The sequence below is a fragment of the Leuciscus leuciscus genome (assembly GCF_965113295.1).
Source record: "Leuciscus leuciscus genome assembly, chromosome: 2".
Lineage (NCBI taxonomy): Eukaryota > Metazoa > Chordata > Actinopteri > Cypriniformes > Leuciscidae > Leuciscus > Leuciscus leuciscus.
Genome location: NC_138726.1, coordinates 56291453 through 56306504, shown reverse-complemented (window position 1 = coordinate 56306504; position 15052 = coordinate 56291453). Strand labels below are relative to the sequence as shown.

General features: G+C 35.9%; 2 protein-coding genes across 2 annotated transcripts in view; one reads left to right on the top strand and one right to left on the bottom strand.

The window, feature by feature from the left end:
- LOC309493192 (obscurin-like) overlaps nt 1–15052 on the bottom strand; it is a 404602-nt gene that overhangs the window by 114956 nt on the left and 274594 nt on the right. The gene's annotated exons all lie outside the window — the stretch shown is intronic.
- On the top strand, nt 7322–14492 carry LOC309492931 (uncharacterized protein; the record flags this gene model as incomplete). Its single annotated transcript, XM_082161970.1, has 8 exons — nt 7322–7534; nt 8481–8646; nt 9748–10344; nt 11282–11338; nt 12246–12287; nt 12940–13007; nt 13268–13311; nt 14181–14492. 8 exons carry the CDS (start codon nt 7322–7324, stop codon nt 14182–14184), a joined length of 1191 nt encoding a protein of 396 aa, XP_082018096.1. The 3' UTR covers nt 14185–14492.

Sequence of the window (15052 nt, the reverse complement as noted above, 5' to 3'; positions counted from 1 at the left end):
CAGTGGGCAACTCTGGCCCTCGAGATCTACTTTAATCAAGATCTTCAGGATTACTAGAAATATACAGGCATTTGAGTTCGATCAGGGTTCTAACAATTGTTCAAAAGAGCAAATCCTATTCGGCTAGACACAAATCATACTCCCGATTAGATCTATTTTTTTTTACCACAGGATCATCTCTCATCCATAGTTTCATATGATATGGGGCCCATTCTTATGTCAGACCACTCACCAGTCTACCTGCGGTTATCCCTCCCCCAGCAGACAAATCAAACCAAACAATGGAGATTTAATGCCTCCCTCCTCACAAACTTTGAGGCTTGTAATAATATTAGAAAATGGTTAGAGCAGTACAGACAGGATAATGCGTTCTCCCCCGTTACTCCGGCGGTGATGTGGGATCCAGCTAAAGCTGTAATTAGGGGCCAGTTGATGTCTTGCGCATCTGCAAAAAAAAAAAAAAAACTATTATTAAACAAACAGAACAATTTAAGAAAGAGTTAATCAATTTGGAACAATGCCATAAACGCTCTGGAAAACTTGAGAAAACTAAATGCAGCAAGAACTAATCTCAATCTCATTCAAACAGAACATATCAAAAAACTTCTATTCTTTACCAAACAGCAATATCATGAATATTGTAACAAGCCAAGTAGACTTTTAGCCTATCAACTCAAAAAAAGAACGTGCAGAAAGCATAATAAAGTGTACACGTAATGCGGCAGGCCAGTTGAAATATGATACACAATCAATTAAGTCCTCATTTCTTGATTTTTATACACAGCTTTACGCGTCAGAAAATCCCTCCGCAACAGATATCTACAGATTTTTTGGAAAAAGTATCCCTACCCTCTATCTCAGAGGATGAGAAGGAGCAGTTGAGTGCTCCATTCACCCCAGAGGAGGTGCTAGAAGCAATCAAGTTAATGCCCTCCGGAAAAACTCCAGGTTTAGACGGATATTCTGTAGAATTCTAAAAGGCTTTCTGGGTGCAAATCGAGCCACTTTTCATGGCCATGGTTACTGATTTTTTTGAAAATGGTGTTCTTCCTGACACTATGAAGACAGCAATAATATCTTTAATACACAAGAAAGGACAAGGATGCTGCTGAATGCGCATCATTTCGCCCAATTTCATTACTTCCAGTTGACTTTAAAATATTATCAAAATTAATTGCACGCAGGCTGGAAGACCTGTTGCCCCAGATTATTAATCCTGATCAGTCCGGTTTTGTGAAGGCACGCTATGCGTCTGACAATATCATCAAAATGAATGATATTAAATCAGTCCGGTTTTGTGAAGGCACGCTATGCGTCTGACACAAGCCCAAATATGTATAAATGGCACCCTCACTGAAAAATTCGATTTGTTTAGAGGCTGCCAGCAGGGGTGCCCCCTATCTCCATTTTTATTTAACTTTGCAATTGAACCACTCGCAGAAGCCACACGGGCTGATGAAGAGATTGCGGATATCAATATCGGGAAAACACAGAACAAAATTTCGCTATATCATAATCCTATACTTAACCAGCCCCGAGCGATCAATCCCAGCAGTATTAGACCGTATCACTAAATTTGGAACAATATCAGGCTATAAAATCAATTTGACAAAATCCAATGCATTATTAATTAACTCGTCAGTTTCTAATAGACTCAGAGCAATCTCACCTTTCACCTGGGCCCAAAGCAGCTTTAAATATCTTGGGGTGAATGTGGCTCTAAAACTCAAGGATCTTTTGTCATGTATTGTCATGTCTTGTTCTTGATCTTTCTCGCTACTCTGTCTCTCTCTGCTGGGGTTTTGGAGTTACTGTTTCTTTCCCTTCTCCCTTCCTCCAGCTGTTCCTCATCTTCTCTAACTACCTCGTTTTATGGCAAGCCGTTTTAACATTTAATCATTTAAACCGACTAGTCTCTATTTTCATGCTACTAGTACTTATTTTTTAGATACTAGTATCTATTCCATTAAGTACTAGTACTTATTCATTAGCTACTAGTGCTTATTCTTTAGGTACTAGTGCCTATTCTTTAGATACTAGTGCTTATTCTTTAGGTACTAGTACTTATTCAATAGATACTAGTACTTATTCATTAGATACTAGTACTTATTCATTAGATACTAGTTCCTATTAAATAGATACTAGTACTTATTCATTAGATACTAGTACTTATTCATTAGATACTAGTACTTATTCATTAGATACTAGTTCTTATTTATTAGATACTAGTACTTATTCATTAGTTACTAGTACTTATTATTAGATACTAGTACTTATTCATTAGATACTAGTACCTATTAAATAGATACTAGTACTTATTCATTAGATACTAGTACTTATTCCAATAGTGACTAGTAACTATTCTTTTGTTACTAGTAACAAATATTTTTTTTTGCCATTGACTTCTATGGGGATCTGTCATTCAGATATCAACTATTCAGTTCTGACTAGTATGTATTCCAATTGTGACTAGTACATATATATTAGATACTAGTAGTTATTTATTAGGTACTAGTACTTATTTTTTAGATACTAGTACCTATTACTAGATACTAGTATGTATTCAATAAATACTAGTACTAAGTCATTAGATACTAGTACCTCTTAAATAGATACTAGTACCTATTAAATAGATACTAGTACTTATTCATTAGATACTAGTACTTATTCAATAGATACTAGTACTTATTCATTAGATACTAGTACTTATTCATTAGATACTAGTACTTATTCATTAGATACTAGTACCTATTAATTAGATACTAGTACTTATAAATTAGCTACTAGTACTTATTGAATAGATACTAGTAACTATTTATTAGATACTAGTATTTATTCCAAATGTTACTAGTAAGATTTTGGATTTTACTAGTAAAATTTTTAATTGAACTATCCAGTGGCCGTTCTGACTAGTCATAACATAAGACGAGTAAAAAAGCAGTTGTGACTAGTAAAATAAAAAATCTTACTAGTAACTTTCGGAATAAATACTAGTATCTAATAAATAGGTACTAGTATCTATTGAATAAGTACTAGTAGCTAATTTATAAGTACTAGTATCTAATTAATAGGTACTAGTATCTAATGAATAAGTACTAGTATCTAATGAATAAGTACTAGTATCTATTGAATAAGTACTAGTATCTAATGAATAAGTACTAGTATCTATTTAATAGGTACTAGTATCTATTGAATAAGTACTAGTAGCTAATTTATAAGTACTAGTATCTAATTAATAGGTACTAGTATCTAATGAATAAGTACTAGTATCTAAAAAAATAAGTACTAGTACCTAATAAATAACTACTAGTATCTAATATATATGTACTAGTCACAATTGGAATACATACTAGTCAGAACTGAATAGTTGATATCTGAATGACAGATCCCCATAGAAGTCAATGGCAAAAAATTGTATTTGTTACTAGTAACAAAAGAATAGTTACTAGTCACTATTGGAATAAGTACTAGTATCTAATGAATAAGTACTAGTATCTATTTAATAGGTACTAGTATCTAATGAATAAGTACTAGTATCTAATAATAAGTACTAGTATCTAATGAATAAGTACTAGTATCTAATAAATAAGAACTAGTATCTAATGAATAAGTACTAGTATCTAATGAATAAGTACTAGTATCTATTTAATAGGTACTAGTATCTAATGAATAAGTACTAGTATCTAATGAATAAGTACTAGTATCTATTGAATAAGTACTAGTACCTAACGAATAAGCACTAGTATCTAAAGAATAGGCACTAGTACCTAAAGAATAAGCACTAGTAGCTAATGAATAAGTACTAGTACTTAATGGAATAGATACTAGTATCTAAAAAATAAGTACTAGTAGCATGAAAATAGAGACTAGTCGGTTTAAATGATTAAATGTTAAAACGGCTTGCCATACTCGTTTACTCTTCCCACCTGTTCCCTCTCCCCTCTGATTAGGTCCCTATTTCTCTGTCTGTTTCTGCTTCTTTCCTTGTCGGATTCTCACTAGATTATCTCATGCAAGAAGCGATCTACAGTCCTGTTTGTCTTGTCCGAGTCCTGTCCTGTCGGCATCTGCCTGGTGAGCGCGATCTATACCATAGTAATCATCTTGATCTTTGTATTTTGTCCAGTTCATCTGATGCTGAAAGAGATCTGGTAACCACAGCTGTGATCTGAGCCTTATCTACACAGAGAGACCCGCAGCCTGTCTCCGCTATCACGGTCATCTCTGTCTGCTGCCAAAAGAGACTCTTTTTGATCTTTTCTGATTTTTCTTTTACAAAGTTTTTGTGTTTTGTTTTATATCGCCCTCTCTGCGGGTTGCCTGTTTTGCCATTATCTCTCAAGAAGAGGATTTGTGTTCTACATTATTGCCACCCTGTGTTGCCATCCTGTGATCTCATTAAAGACTCTATTTTTGTTAATTCGCTATTGGGACCTCTCTTACCTGCATAACATCTTTACCTCATAAATTACATTCCATTGCTTAAAAAGATTAAGGAGGAATTAGAACATTGGAAAATGCTCCCCATCTCATTTCTCGGACAAATTAATGTAATTAAAATTAATGTTTTGCCCCGTTTTAGCTACTTATTTCAGTCACTGCCCTGTTACTTGGATAAAACATTCTTTAAATCTATAAACAAAATGTTAACCTCTTTCATCTGGAAAAATTCGCTACCAAGAATAGCTTTTAAAACTCTAACAAAATCTAGAGAGAAAGGGGGACTGGCATTACCAGACAACCCAGTCTCACGGCAGTTCGTGACATAGTCACGAAATTTAATCTATTGATTCGTGTTCGTGGACACGAATTTCCCCATTTTTTCGTGTCACTCTGCACGACTTTCAATCTAATGTATTTCAATGGGACGTATTTTTCGTGCCTGCACCACGTTTTTCTTTCGAGAGCACAGTATTGTTTTTTCTCAATTGTTATTCATTTTGCAAACTTTAAGAGCTGCATTACTCAACATTTAATCAAGAGATTTTAATCCTCGTTTTTATTGCTTTATATTCGGTAGGTTACTCAACATGAATCTATTGATTCGTGTCTATGGGCACGAATTTGCTTCTTTTTTTTCGTGTCACTCAGCACGACTTTCAATCTAATGTATTTCAATGGGGCGTAGATATGCACCACGTCTTTCTTTCGAGAGCACACTATTGTTTTTTCTCAAATGTTAGGCTATTCCTTTTGCAAACTTTAAGGGCTACATTACTCAACATTTAATCAGGAGATTTTAATCCTTGTTGTATTGCTTTATATTCGGTAGGCTACTCAACACGAATTGATTCGTGTCTATGAGCACGAATTTCCTTCTTTTTTTCGTGCCACACAACACGACTTCCAATCTAATGTATTTCAATGGGACGTATTTTTCGTGCCTGCACCACGTCTTTCTTTGCAACATGGTCTCACCCCTATTCGTCACATAGGCTATGCCGTCTGGTCATTTCCCCCTCACGTCCAAAGCCGACGTTGAGGGTACCCCCTATTCGTCACTTGACAACGGAGAGGGTCGTCCGATAGATTTGAGTGCAAATCCCTCATCTTTGAATTTTGAACTTTGATTATTTTTCTAACCCTAACTTTTTTCCTCTCTTTTTTATATAATTTTGGGCTACATTAAAATTACATAATTACAGGACGGTATATTTTCTATATGCTTAAAACATGCCTTAATTTAGGTGGGACATTTTATAATTTTCGATCACATATTGTGGTAATTTCCCCCTTACGTCCATAAGCCGACGTTGAGGGTAGCTAGCTGAAACCCTTTTCTAAATCGGTAATATCAACGATTTTTCCTCTCTTCTTTTATATAATTTTGGACTACATTAAAACGACATAATTGCAGGACTGCATATTTGCTGTAGGCTTAAAACATGCCTTAATTTATTGTGGGATATTTTACAATTGTCGATGGTATTTCAATTTGCAATGGCTTATAGTGAGCCTACTTTGCTTCTTTTTTTTTTTTTGCGCAAAAAAAAGAAAAAAAGAATAGCCTAGTTTTATAGAACTTTCATCTCAATACTGATTATGAAGTTGTAATAAATTAATTATATATCCTACTGCAGAAATGTTTAAATTACTTTATATGGACATATCCTTTGGCAAAGAGATGGATGCATTCTGGGAAGTGATATGTGTTTAAATGTAATGGCTACATACTCGTGTTTCCTTCACTTGGACATTTATGCTGACCCCTTTAAAATTTTTAGCACGGATATAAAATATTAAGACTGTACTTTTTAATTATGATTGATATTTTGGCGCAATTTTGTGCAACACGTCACTGTGTGTGCGACCATCGCAGAAACCATTGCCCAGCGCGATTCCACCACGGTAAGTCGCTTACAACAGCCTAATAAGCAAGATGAATTCATAAGCATTATTTACACGTCCAAAATTAATAAAATTACGAGTTTATAAAAAAAAAAACATGTTCTAAGCCTAGATGTATATATGTATATATAGGTATATAAAAAAAAACATGTTTTTATATATATATATATATATATATATATATATATATATATATATATATATCAACATGTTTTTTTTTTTGTTTTTTTTTTTGACGTGTAAATGCTTATTGAGAATTTATTGGGGGAATAGTAACTTTAATTGGGGACATCATAGATGATGTAATTTTCTCTCGATCATCGTGGTTCACACACAACGTCACTGTAATGTGTCAGTAATAACAATATTATCACTTGATCTAACGTTATAACGTTACTGCACATAACGCTGCCTTTAAATCTGGGATGGCGAACCCTAGACACATAACGTTACACGCCATTAAAAAAAAAAAATGTTACGCGACTTTTAACAGTAGCACAGGAAATAGGAACAACGTGAATCTGTATTTATTTATCCTAAGAATTTACACGAAAATGGGAAATCACTCACTATTAGAGTACACTTTTTAAATCTTATATCAACATAACACTACATAATTAACATTTTCTGTTGTTCTCCCTGCAGATCCTGTCAAACATCACCTGTCGAACCTATCCGAACCTGATTTTCAAAACCCAAAGGCACTTTTAAGAGCCAACCTCTATCTCTTCATTATTTTCTATATCTTACATCCTCTCTGTTCTCACTATCTATATTTCTGTCCATCTCTTCAATCTTTATCTATCTCACAGTCTTTATCTATTGCTCTTTCTTTCCTCCCTGTCTGTCTTTGTCTACTTGTCTGTCTTACCCATCTTTGTCAGTCTGTCTGTTTGTATCTGACTGTCTGTCTGTATCTGACTGTCTGTCTGTCTGTATCTGACTGTCTGTCTGTATCTGACTGTTTGTTATAATGCCAGGGGGGTCTACAAAAAAGATCTGCCCCTTTTGCCAGGGGGTTTTATTTTGCGCTCAAAAGATCTGCTCACATTGTAAAAAGGAGCAGCCTCTGAAGCAGCGCCTCAAGAAGAAGCTTCAGAGGTTTGATGAGAAGCGAGAGGAATGGGTGGTTGGTCGTAAGAAAAACCACAACACTGCATCCATCAAGGATGAAGCCAATATCATGGTACGTACAATTTCATACATGACAGTAAACTGTCCAGATCATCTAGGAAGTACATTCAGTGGTACCATTTGTTATTAAGTGAGCATGCCAGCGCAAGGTCAGAAAGGCATTATTTTTTGCCAATATAGATTAATTTGAATCTTTTTTTTCCAATGATACTTTGTCCTCCCTGTGTCATCAGAATCAATTTAAAAGTATAATTTAACTATCAACTTTGAAGGCACACGTAATTGTGATTTGTAGTTTTTATTTTAGTGGTAATACCCTTAAGTAATCACATCTTCACCGTAATACATCACATACCTAAATGATCTACCAGAGCAAAATTTGAACACACAGCAAATATAATTGAAACTCAGGAATTCTTGAGTTCATAACATATACAGGCATGCATTATGACAGAATTACAGGTGCAATTTAATAATCAAACTTTCTTATCGAGTGGATGAGAAATAACACATGAACTGCATTCATACTGTACTACTCAAAGCACTTTAAAATGTGAATGCGTCAACTAAATATGTGCAGCATTCACCCATTTGGTCACGTAATCACTAAGGTTCTGCCTTTATTTTTAATAAATCTTTAGATTGTCATTGTCCAGTTGCACAATGGTTACATAATCTTATCAATGTAGGTGCAAAACCCGAGCTACTAATGTTACAAAAATAAATATTTATATAAAGTTATATAAAGGGTTCCCCCAATGGTGTCAGATTCATCTTTTTACTGTTTTTCTATATAGAGTTGTTTTTTGCTTCTAATGTATGAGCCTTTCCTGTTTGCACATAAAGCTAAACTCACCATTAGGTTAAAAATCCTGAATGGCAGTAACCTGGATGCTGTCATTAATAATGTTATATATTTTTAAATTAATATTCTTAGTTATTTTTTATGTTGTTTTTCTATTACTTTAAACAGCAAACACACAATTTTGTCATTGCAGCTTGAGAAACTCCATGCCATTGGCTACAAACTAGTTCTGCTACTAGGAAAGGAGAACAAAAAAAAAGAAATTAAGTGCGAAATATTAACGCCTCGCTGCACACTCTCCACCTTTGCCCAGGACTACCTACAGAAGATAGGTTCATTTTATGAATACCTTTGTGAAGGTGAGATGCATGCACTGTATCTTAAAGTCACAGTTCACAACTTTAAATCTTTAAATGTTTAAATCTTAAAGGAATGGCTCACCCCTAAAACTTAAATTCAGTCATTCTTTTTTTCTGCTGCTGAATGCTTGTATGATCATAGTCTACTCTATGTGACGTCTCTACCAACACATTTAATGTAGACGCAAATGGGTAGAAAAACATAAAAATTCACACCTGGCAATTGATTATGGGAATTGAAGTAAACTGTTTCAAATCAGTAGTTTCCTGCAACTGCAGATGTAGACATGTAGATTCTAAGTGTATTGAGCCCTGTTTGTATTAATAGCATGCAGCACACTGGTCTACAATGGGATTTGGCACCCAGAGTTAAGTGCATTCAAGCATATACTGTCAACTTTAGAATTATGTTTGGTATGTTTTTGTAGGAGACATATTTCATTTCTGTTTTCAGCCCACATACAACCATATTTTTAATGTTTAGGCACTCTGACCACAGCAATTTTTGTAGTGACATACTAATTGAACACATTACATTTGCAAAGACCCGGTTTGGTCACTGGGTCAATGAATCAAATGTTAATGAATCTATATATACTCATTGAAACAATATCGAGGACAGTGCTAAAATGTAGATCATTAACGGAAATAGCACAAAGAAAAAGAAAACCATCAAATTTTTGCTGGATACACCACAAACTTACACTGCTACTAACTTTGAGGCATAAAGCCCAAAGTTTTTTAGCGCACGCAGTCTAGTCTTAACTGAATAGTTTGACCCAGACTGTAAACGAACATTATACTTGTCATTTTTTCAATAGATATTATGAGCACTCTGGGTTTTATTTTTCTGACTTAAAGACATATTGTATTGGTTATCGTCATAAAAAATCAATCAAATATATTACAGATATCTAATACATCCAGTAGACTCTCAATAGTTCTCCTGCAATCAAAAGTGCCTTCAAATCTGGTTGGGGAAAATTTGGTATATATTATTCAAACACATTTACCTAACAGTTAAAACAGGTACAGATCAAGCTTATGGTTAACCTCTATGTTTTAAATAAGCAAAACACAAAACTTGTTTAACTTGCACAGGATGGACCCAGGATTCCAGTGGCAATGAGGATCAGCTGATTACTCTGCAGCTCACACCCTGCGAGGCGAGCCCCACGGGGGGGCAAGTGGAGCAGCCGGAATCCACGGAGGGGCAAGTGGAGCAGCCGGAATCCACGGAGGGGCAAGTGGAGCAGCCGGAATCCACGGAGGGGCAAGTGGAGCAGGCGGAATCCACGGAGGGGCAAGTGGAGCAGCCGGAATCCACGGAGGGGCAAGTGGAGCAGGCGGAGTCCACGGAGGGGCAAGTGGAGCAGCCGGAATCCACGGAGGGGCAAGTGGACCAGGCCGAATCCACGGAGGGGCAAGTGGAGCAGGCGGAATCCACGGAGGGGCAAGTGGACCAGGCCGAATCCACGGAGGGGCAAGTGGAGCAGGCGGAATCCACGGAGGGGCAAGTGGAGCAGGCGGAGTCCACGGAGGGGCAAGTGGACCAGGCCGAATCCACGGAGGGGCAAGTGGAGCAGGCGGAATCCACGGAGGGGCAAGTGGAGCAGCCGGAATCCACGGAGGGGCAAGTGGAGCAGGCGGAGTCCACGGAGGGGCAAGTGGAGCAGCCGGAATCCACGGAGGGGCAAGGTAATTAGAACAAATTTAAAGAGTTACAGTTTATATTTGTAAAGGCCAAAAGTGTTTGACCCATGGGTTACCTTAACTTGACTTCCAGTGTTTTTCCCCCATAGAGCTTGATGCAGGTTAGGGCTCTTTTCAACGAAATGAACTCAAACACACCATGCTATAACTTTTTTGCTGCTTGATAAAGTAAAACTCACTAGGTGATGATACACAGGGCAACTTTTTGAGCAATGTTGCTGGGCAATCTTGCTGAGCGATTGTTCCTTGGGCACTTTCACATTGAAAATGGGCAACACATTTCTATCTGGATAATTTAGATGGGTTGTGGGCCCTGTGTCTCATCTGGTTGCCCGTTGACGGCAACATTGCTCAAAAATTTGCCCTGTGTATCATCACCTACAGGGTTCTCATTTTCAATGGATAATCTGCTAGAAAAGTTGATCTGATATTACATAATTAGATAGATGAAAGGTCTATCTGATTCTGTACTAGGGCTGTTGGAAGGAATTTTGTGAGTCTATTATAAATCTAAAAGTAAAATAAGTACTACTAATCAAATGCTGAAATTACTAGGCCAAATTTGATTATTAAAGATATTAGGATAATTTGAATATTCAAAATAATTGGGAATGTCAGTGTCCCATGAACACTTAACTTAACCATTCTCCCACCCCTTGCGTTCCCTGAACAAGTCAGCGCAGGATCAGCGCTTGTTGAAACAAATTAGGATTATCACAAACAGGAAGGACAAAAACGATAAAATGAAACACGTGGAGTTAATGGAGCAACCTTAATTCAATCGCAATAAGAATGCATGTACTTTACACCTATTAATACATGTACTGCCACACTTGTGCGATGTTGTGATCTTCAAGTATTTTAAATATTAAGTTAAAGATTTATTTGGTATATGAGTAATTTTCTTTCTCCAAACCCACAGCTGTCTTCACAGGGTCAGCCAGGGGCACAGTCGCAAGTCGGAAAAAAAAAAAGTCAGGTATGTAAATAATGTTTGTCCGTCCTTCGGATGAGACGTTAAACTGAGGTCCTGACTCTCTGTGGTCATTAAAAATCCCAGGGTGTCCTTCGAAAAAGTAGGGTGCGGTGGGGTGTAGGGGTGTAACCCCAGCATCCTGGCCAAATTTGCCCATTGGCCCCTGTCCATCATGGCCTCCTAATCACCCCCATATACTGACTGGCTTCATCACTCTCTCCTCTCCACCAGTAAGCTGGTGTGTGGTGAGCGTTCTGGCACAATATGGCTGCCGTGGATGCTGCACATTGGTGGTGGTTGAGGAGATTCCCCCTTCCATGTAAAGCGCTTTGAGTACCCAGAAAAGCGCTATATAAATGTGATGAATTATTATTATTATTATTATTATTATTAGGGTAATTATTGGTGGTTCTGATAACTGTTACCATAGCTTGGTAACTATGAAACTCATTAGTCAAGCAGATTCTCTAATAAGTAAATTAATTACTTAAATAGAATTTAAAGGGGACCTATTATGTTAATTTCCAGTTCTATATTTTTATTCTGATACTCCACTAGAGTAGCTTTGCATGATCCTAAAAAAGTCCTTATTTATCTTAAACTGGTCCTTTATGCAGACGCGGTCTGAAACAGGTCATTTTAGATGGAATATTCTAAAGGCCTACTATGATTACTATTTTCCAATGAGCCTGCATGTGATGTAAAATCTGGAGCCAAATTAAACAGCGTGTTTGCACACACATTAACTGAGAGGATGGTCTTTTCTCATATTTCAGGGGTGTCTAGACACACCAGGGACACATATTTATGTTGAAAAGACATTACAAAGTGCATTTTGTTTAATTATTGTAAATGTGTTTTGGTTTTTTTCTGAGTGGATATAACTGGACTGTAATCTTATATCCCACAGGGGGACCAAGGCATATGCCTGAAAGGAAAAGGCCACAAAAGAGTAAGTGCATGTAAATGCAATGATTCATACTTTGCTAAACATTGCAACTTAACCCCTGTTAATTCGCTTTAGTTCAATTGCTTATTTTTTTAACTACTACAACAGACAATTTCCGGTAGTCACAATTTTATTTATTTAATGAATTATTTAGCAAACGCTTTTATCCAAAGTGACTTACAAATAAATACAATATTTACAGTACAAGCAGTCAAATCAACAACAGGGCAACAATACTGTATGTAAATGTGGTGACCAGTCCAGCTAGTTCAGCGTAGCACACATAACCATGATTATTCATAATAGATATAGAATAGGAATGATTAGTATTATTGAGATTATTACAATTGACAAGCTATAAAATCCAACAGGCTTAATTAGTCAAATTTGACCAAAATGCATTGCCAAGTAGAAGCAGCAGCAGTGGAGTATTCTCAGTGTGAGCTGTGGCTTAGCAGTAATATGGTTATTCAAGCAAGCACACCACATTGGAACCGAGAGTAATTTGGTTCCATGATACATGTTTTGATTAGTGATAAACATCACTTGTCATCCTTGCAAGTCTGGTCACTACTTAAGTCTTCATAGTTGTGTTTATTTTGTTTCTAATCTAACTATCTAAGAAATATTTGAAATGTGTTTTTGATGTTCACAGATTGCTCCTACCACACTCGCCTAGAGGCTTTCCCCATCAGGAGTGTAGGAAGAGAAAGAGTGAGAAAGGTTAGACAGTCATAAAGGAAATGCAGAGTGTAGGCAGTATGCAGAGTGTAATATAGGATCTAGAAACTTCCTTGTGAGTTGGCAAATACATATTATACATACCATAATTGTTAGGTAGATACTTTTTATGTGTTCAGTCTTTTTGAATTACAGTTTATGAGGAAGTGTCTTCTGAAAATCAATGAAACTCAATGCCTATAATCAGACATAATAGCCTTATGCTAAGAATGGATTTTATTTTTTGTCTTTTCTTACATTAGGGCAAAGCAGAAATGCTGGTTGACTGGGAGCCCTGTCCAGTATGGTATGTATTATTCTGTTCTTCTGCTTTATGAATTAATGCATTCATTATTTATTTGCTTAAACTTTTTTTTTTTGCTACAATTTTTTTATTAATCTGTTCTGTTTCAGATTAAACAAGCCTTTTAAACAAGTGTAAAGCACACATCATTACCGAACATGTCTTTTATAAGTATAAGTTTCATTTTCCATCTATGAAGGACCACCACCATTAATGCATGCATGAAGGTGGTGGTCCTTCATAGACGGAAAATGAAACTTATACTTATAAAAGTCATGTTCGGTAATGTTTTAAGTTTATTGGAAACCTCAACCAGTAACAGAAAAAAATATCCCTTCTGTTTTTAGTGGTGAGCAGTGGGCCCATTCCTGGCAGCCAAAGGATTCACTCCAAAATAATGAAAATAAATAAAATGTATATTTAGAACTCCATTTTGGTTTCAGACTATTTATTAAATTGTTTCTGTGCTGCATTTGAAGTCATATCTCATCTTTCTGTAGTGAAAAGGGGAACATCTCCAAGAATATGACCTGGAGTTTAATCTCGAAAGGGAATGTACTAGAAATGTACTTAATCCAACTGAATTTTCTTTTTCAGATGTTATTCAAAAGCATGTTTCATATTTCATGATTATAAATTGCACTGTTATTTTATTACAGTTGACGTGTAATTTGATTTCATGTTCTGTTTTCTGTGCTTTTCAAGTTCACTTAACCTCACAGTCCACTGTTAAGAAATACAACCTTATGGCTTGTTTGACATGAAGCTAAAATATGAAGTTCAACAAATAAGACTGTCCTTCTTTATACTCGCACATTATATCATATCTTTTACATTGTCTCTCTCACTCTCTTCTACTCCAAACTCATCAGCTGACTGGGTGTTTTATGTCCAAATGTATTATCATCTCAACCCTCTTGAGCCAATCGTGTCATACAGTAGGTCCCTCCACTGTGGTCATCAGGAGAAGAGCTCCACATTCATCTAGATCTCAGCATTGCTACTCACCCCTTCACCACCACCAGTGTCGGCTCTATGTAGGGGATATCCCTTTTCATATCATGCTTTTCTCTTAAAAGAATGATGTCTTGATGTGGTCCAATTGCCAAAGACTATATAGTTTCAATTTGTTATGCACCTTGTCAATAAATTTGTTTGATCATTCTTTAAGCCTCTAGTGAGTAATTAAGCAATAAATAAGCATTTGGCATATTTTCACTTATATTTTTGTGAAAGAACACAAATACACTACAATAACACTTGCAAAAGATAATTTTTGTTTTTACTTTTCCATACATCAATTTAATTCAAAACAATATGAGGATGAAGTGCTTGAGACAAAAGAAACAGACTACATTGAGCATATTTATATGTGAAATTTGTTTAACTTTACAAGTGGATTCTTTTTTAATTAAAATTTAGGTTAGCATATATAATTTAATCAGGGCTCTCAAGTTTGGTGAGGTTACATTTGTTAGGGGAGGAGCCACTCACATATTTGAAACAGTGGCCCCAAGTTTTTGCTTGCAGTTCAATTTTATCTATTGTTCTTGACCAGCACAAACAAATTATAGCAATTGGTAAATCTGATAAACAGACTAATTCATCCAAATAAAATAAATGATTTTATCTTCTAGAACTGAACAGTTTTTGTCACTAGTTAAAAAGCCAAATATTGATTTATTGAGAAGGTCTTGATCTGGAGAGTAGCCTATTTCACACATTTTGGAATTCTTTAATATTA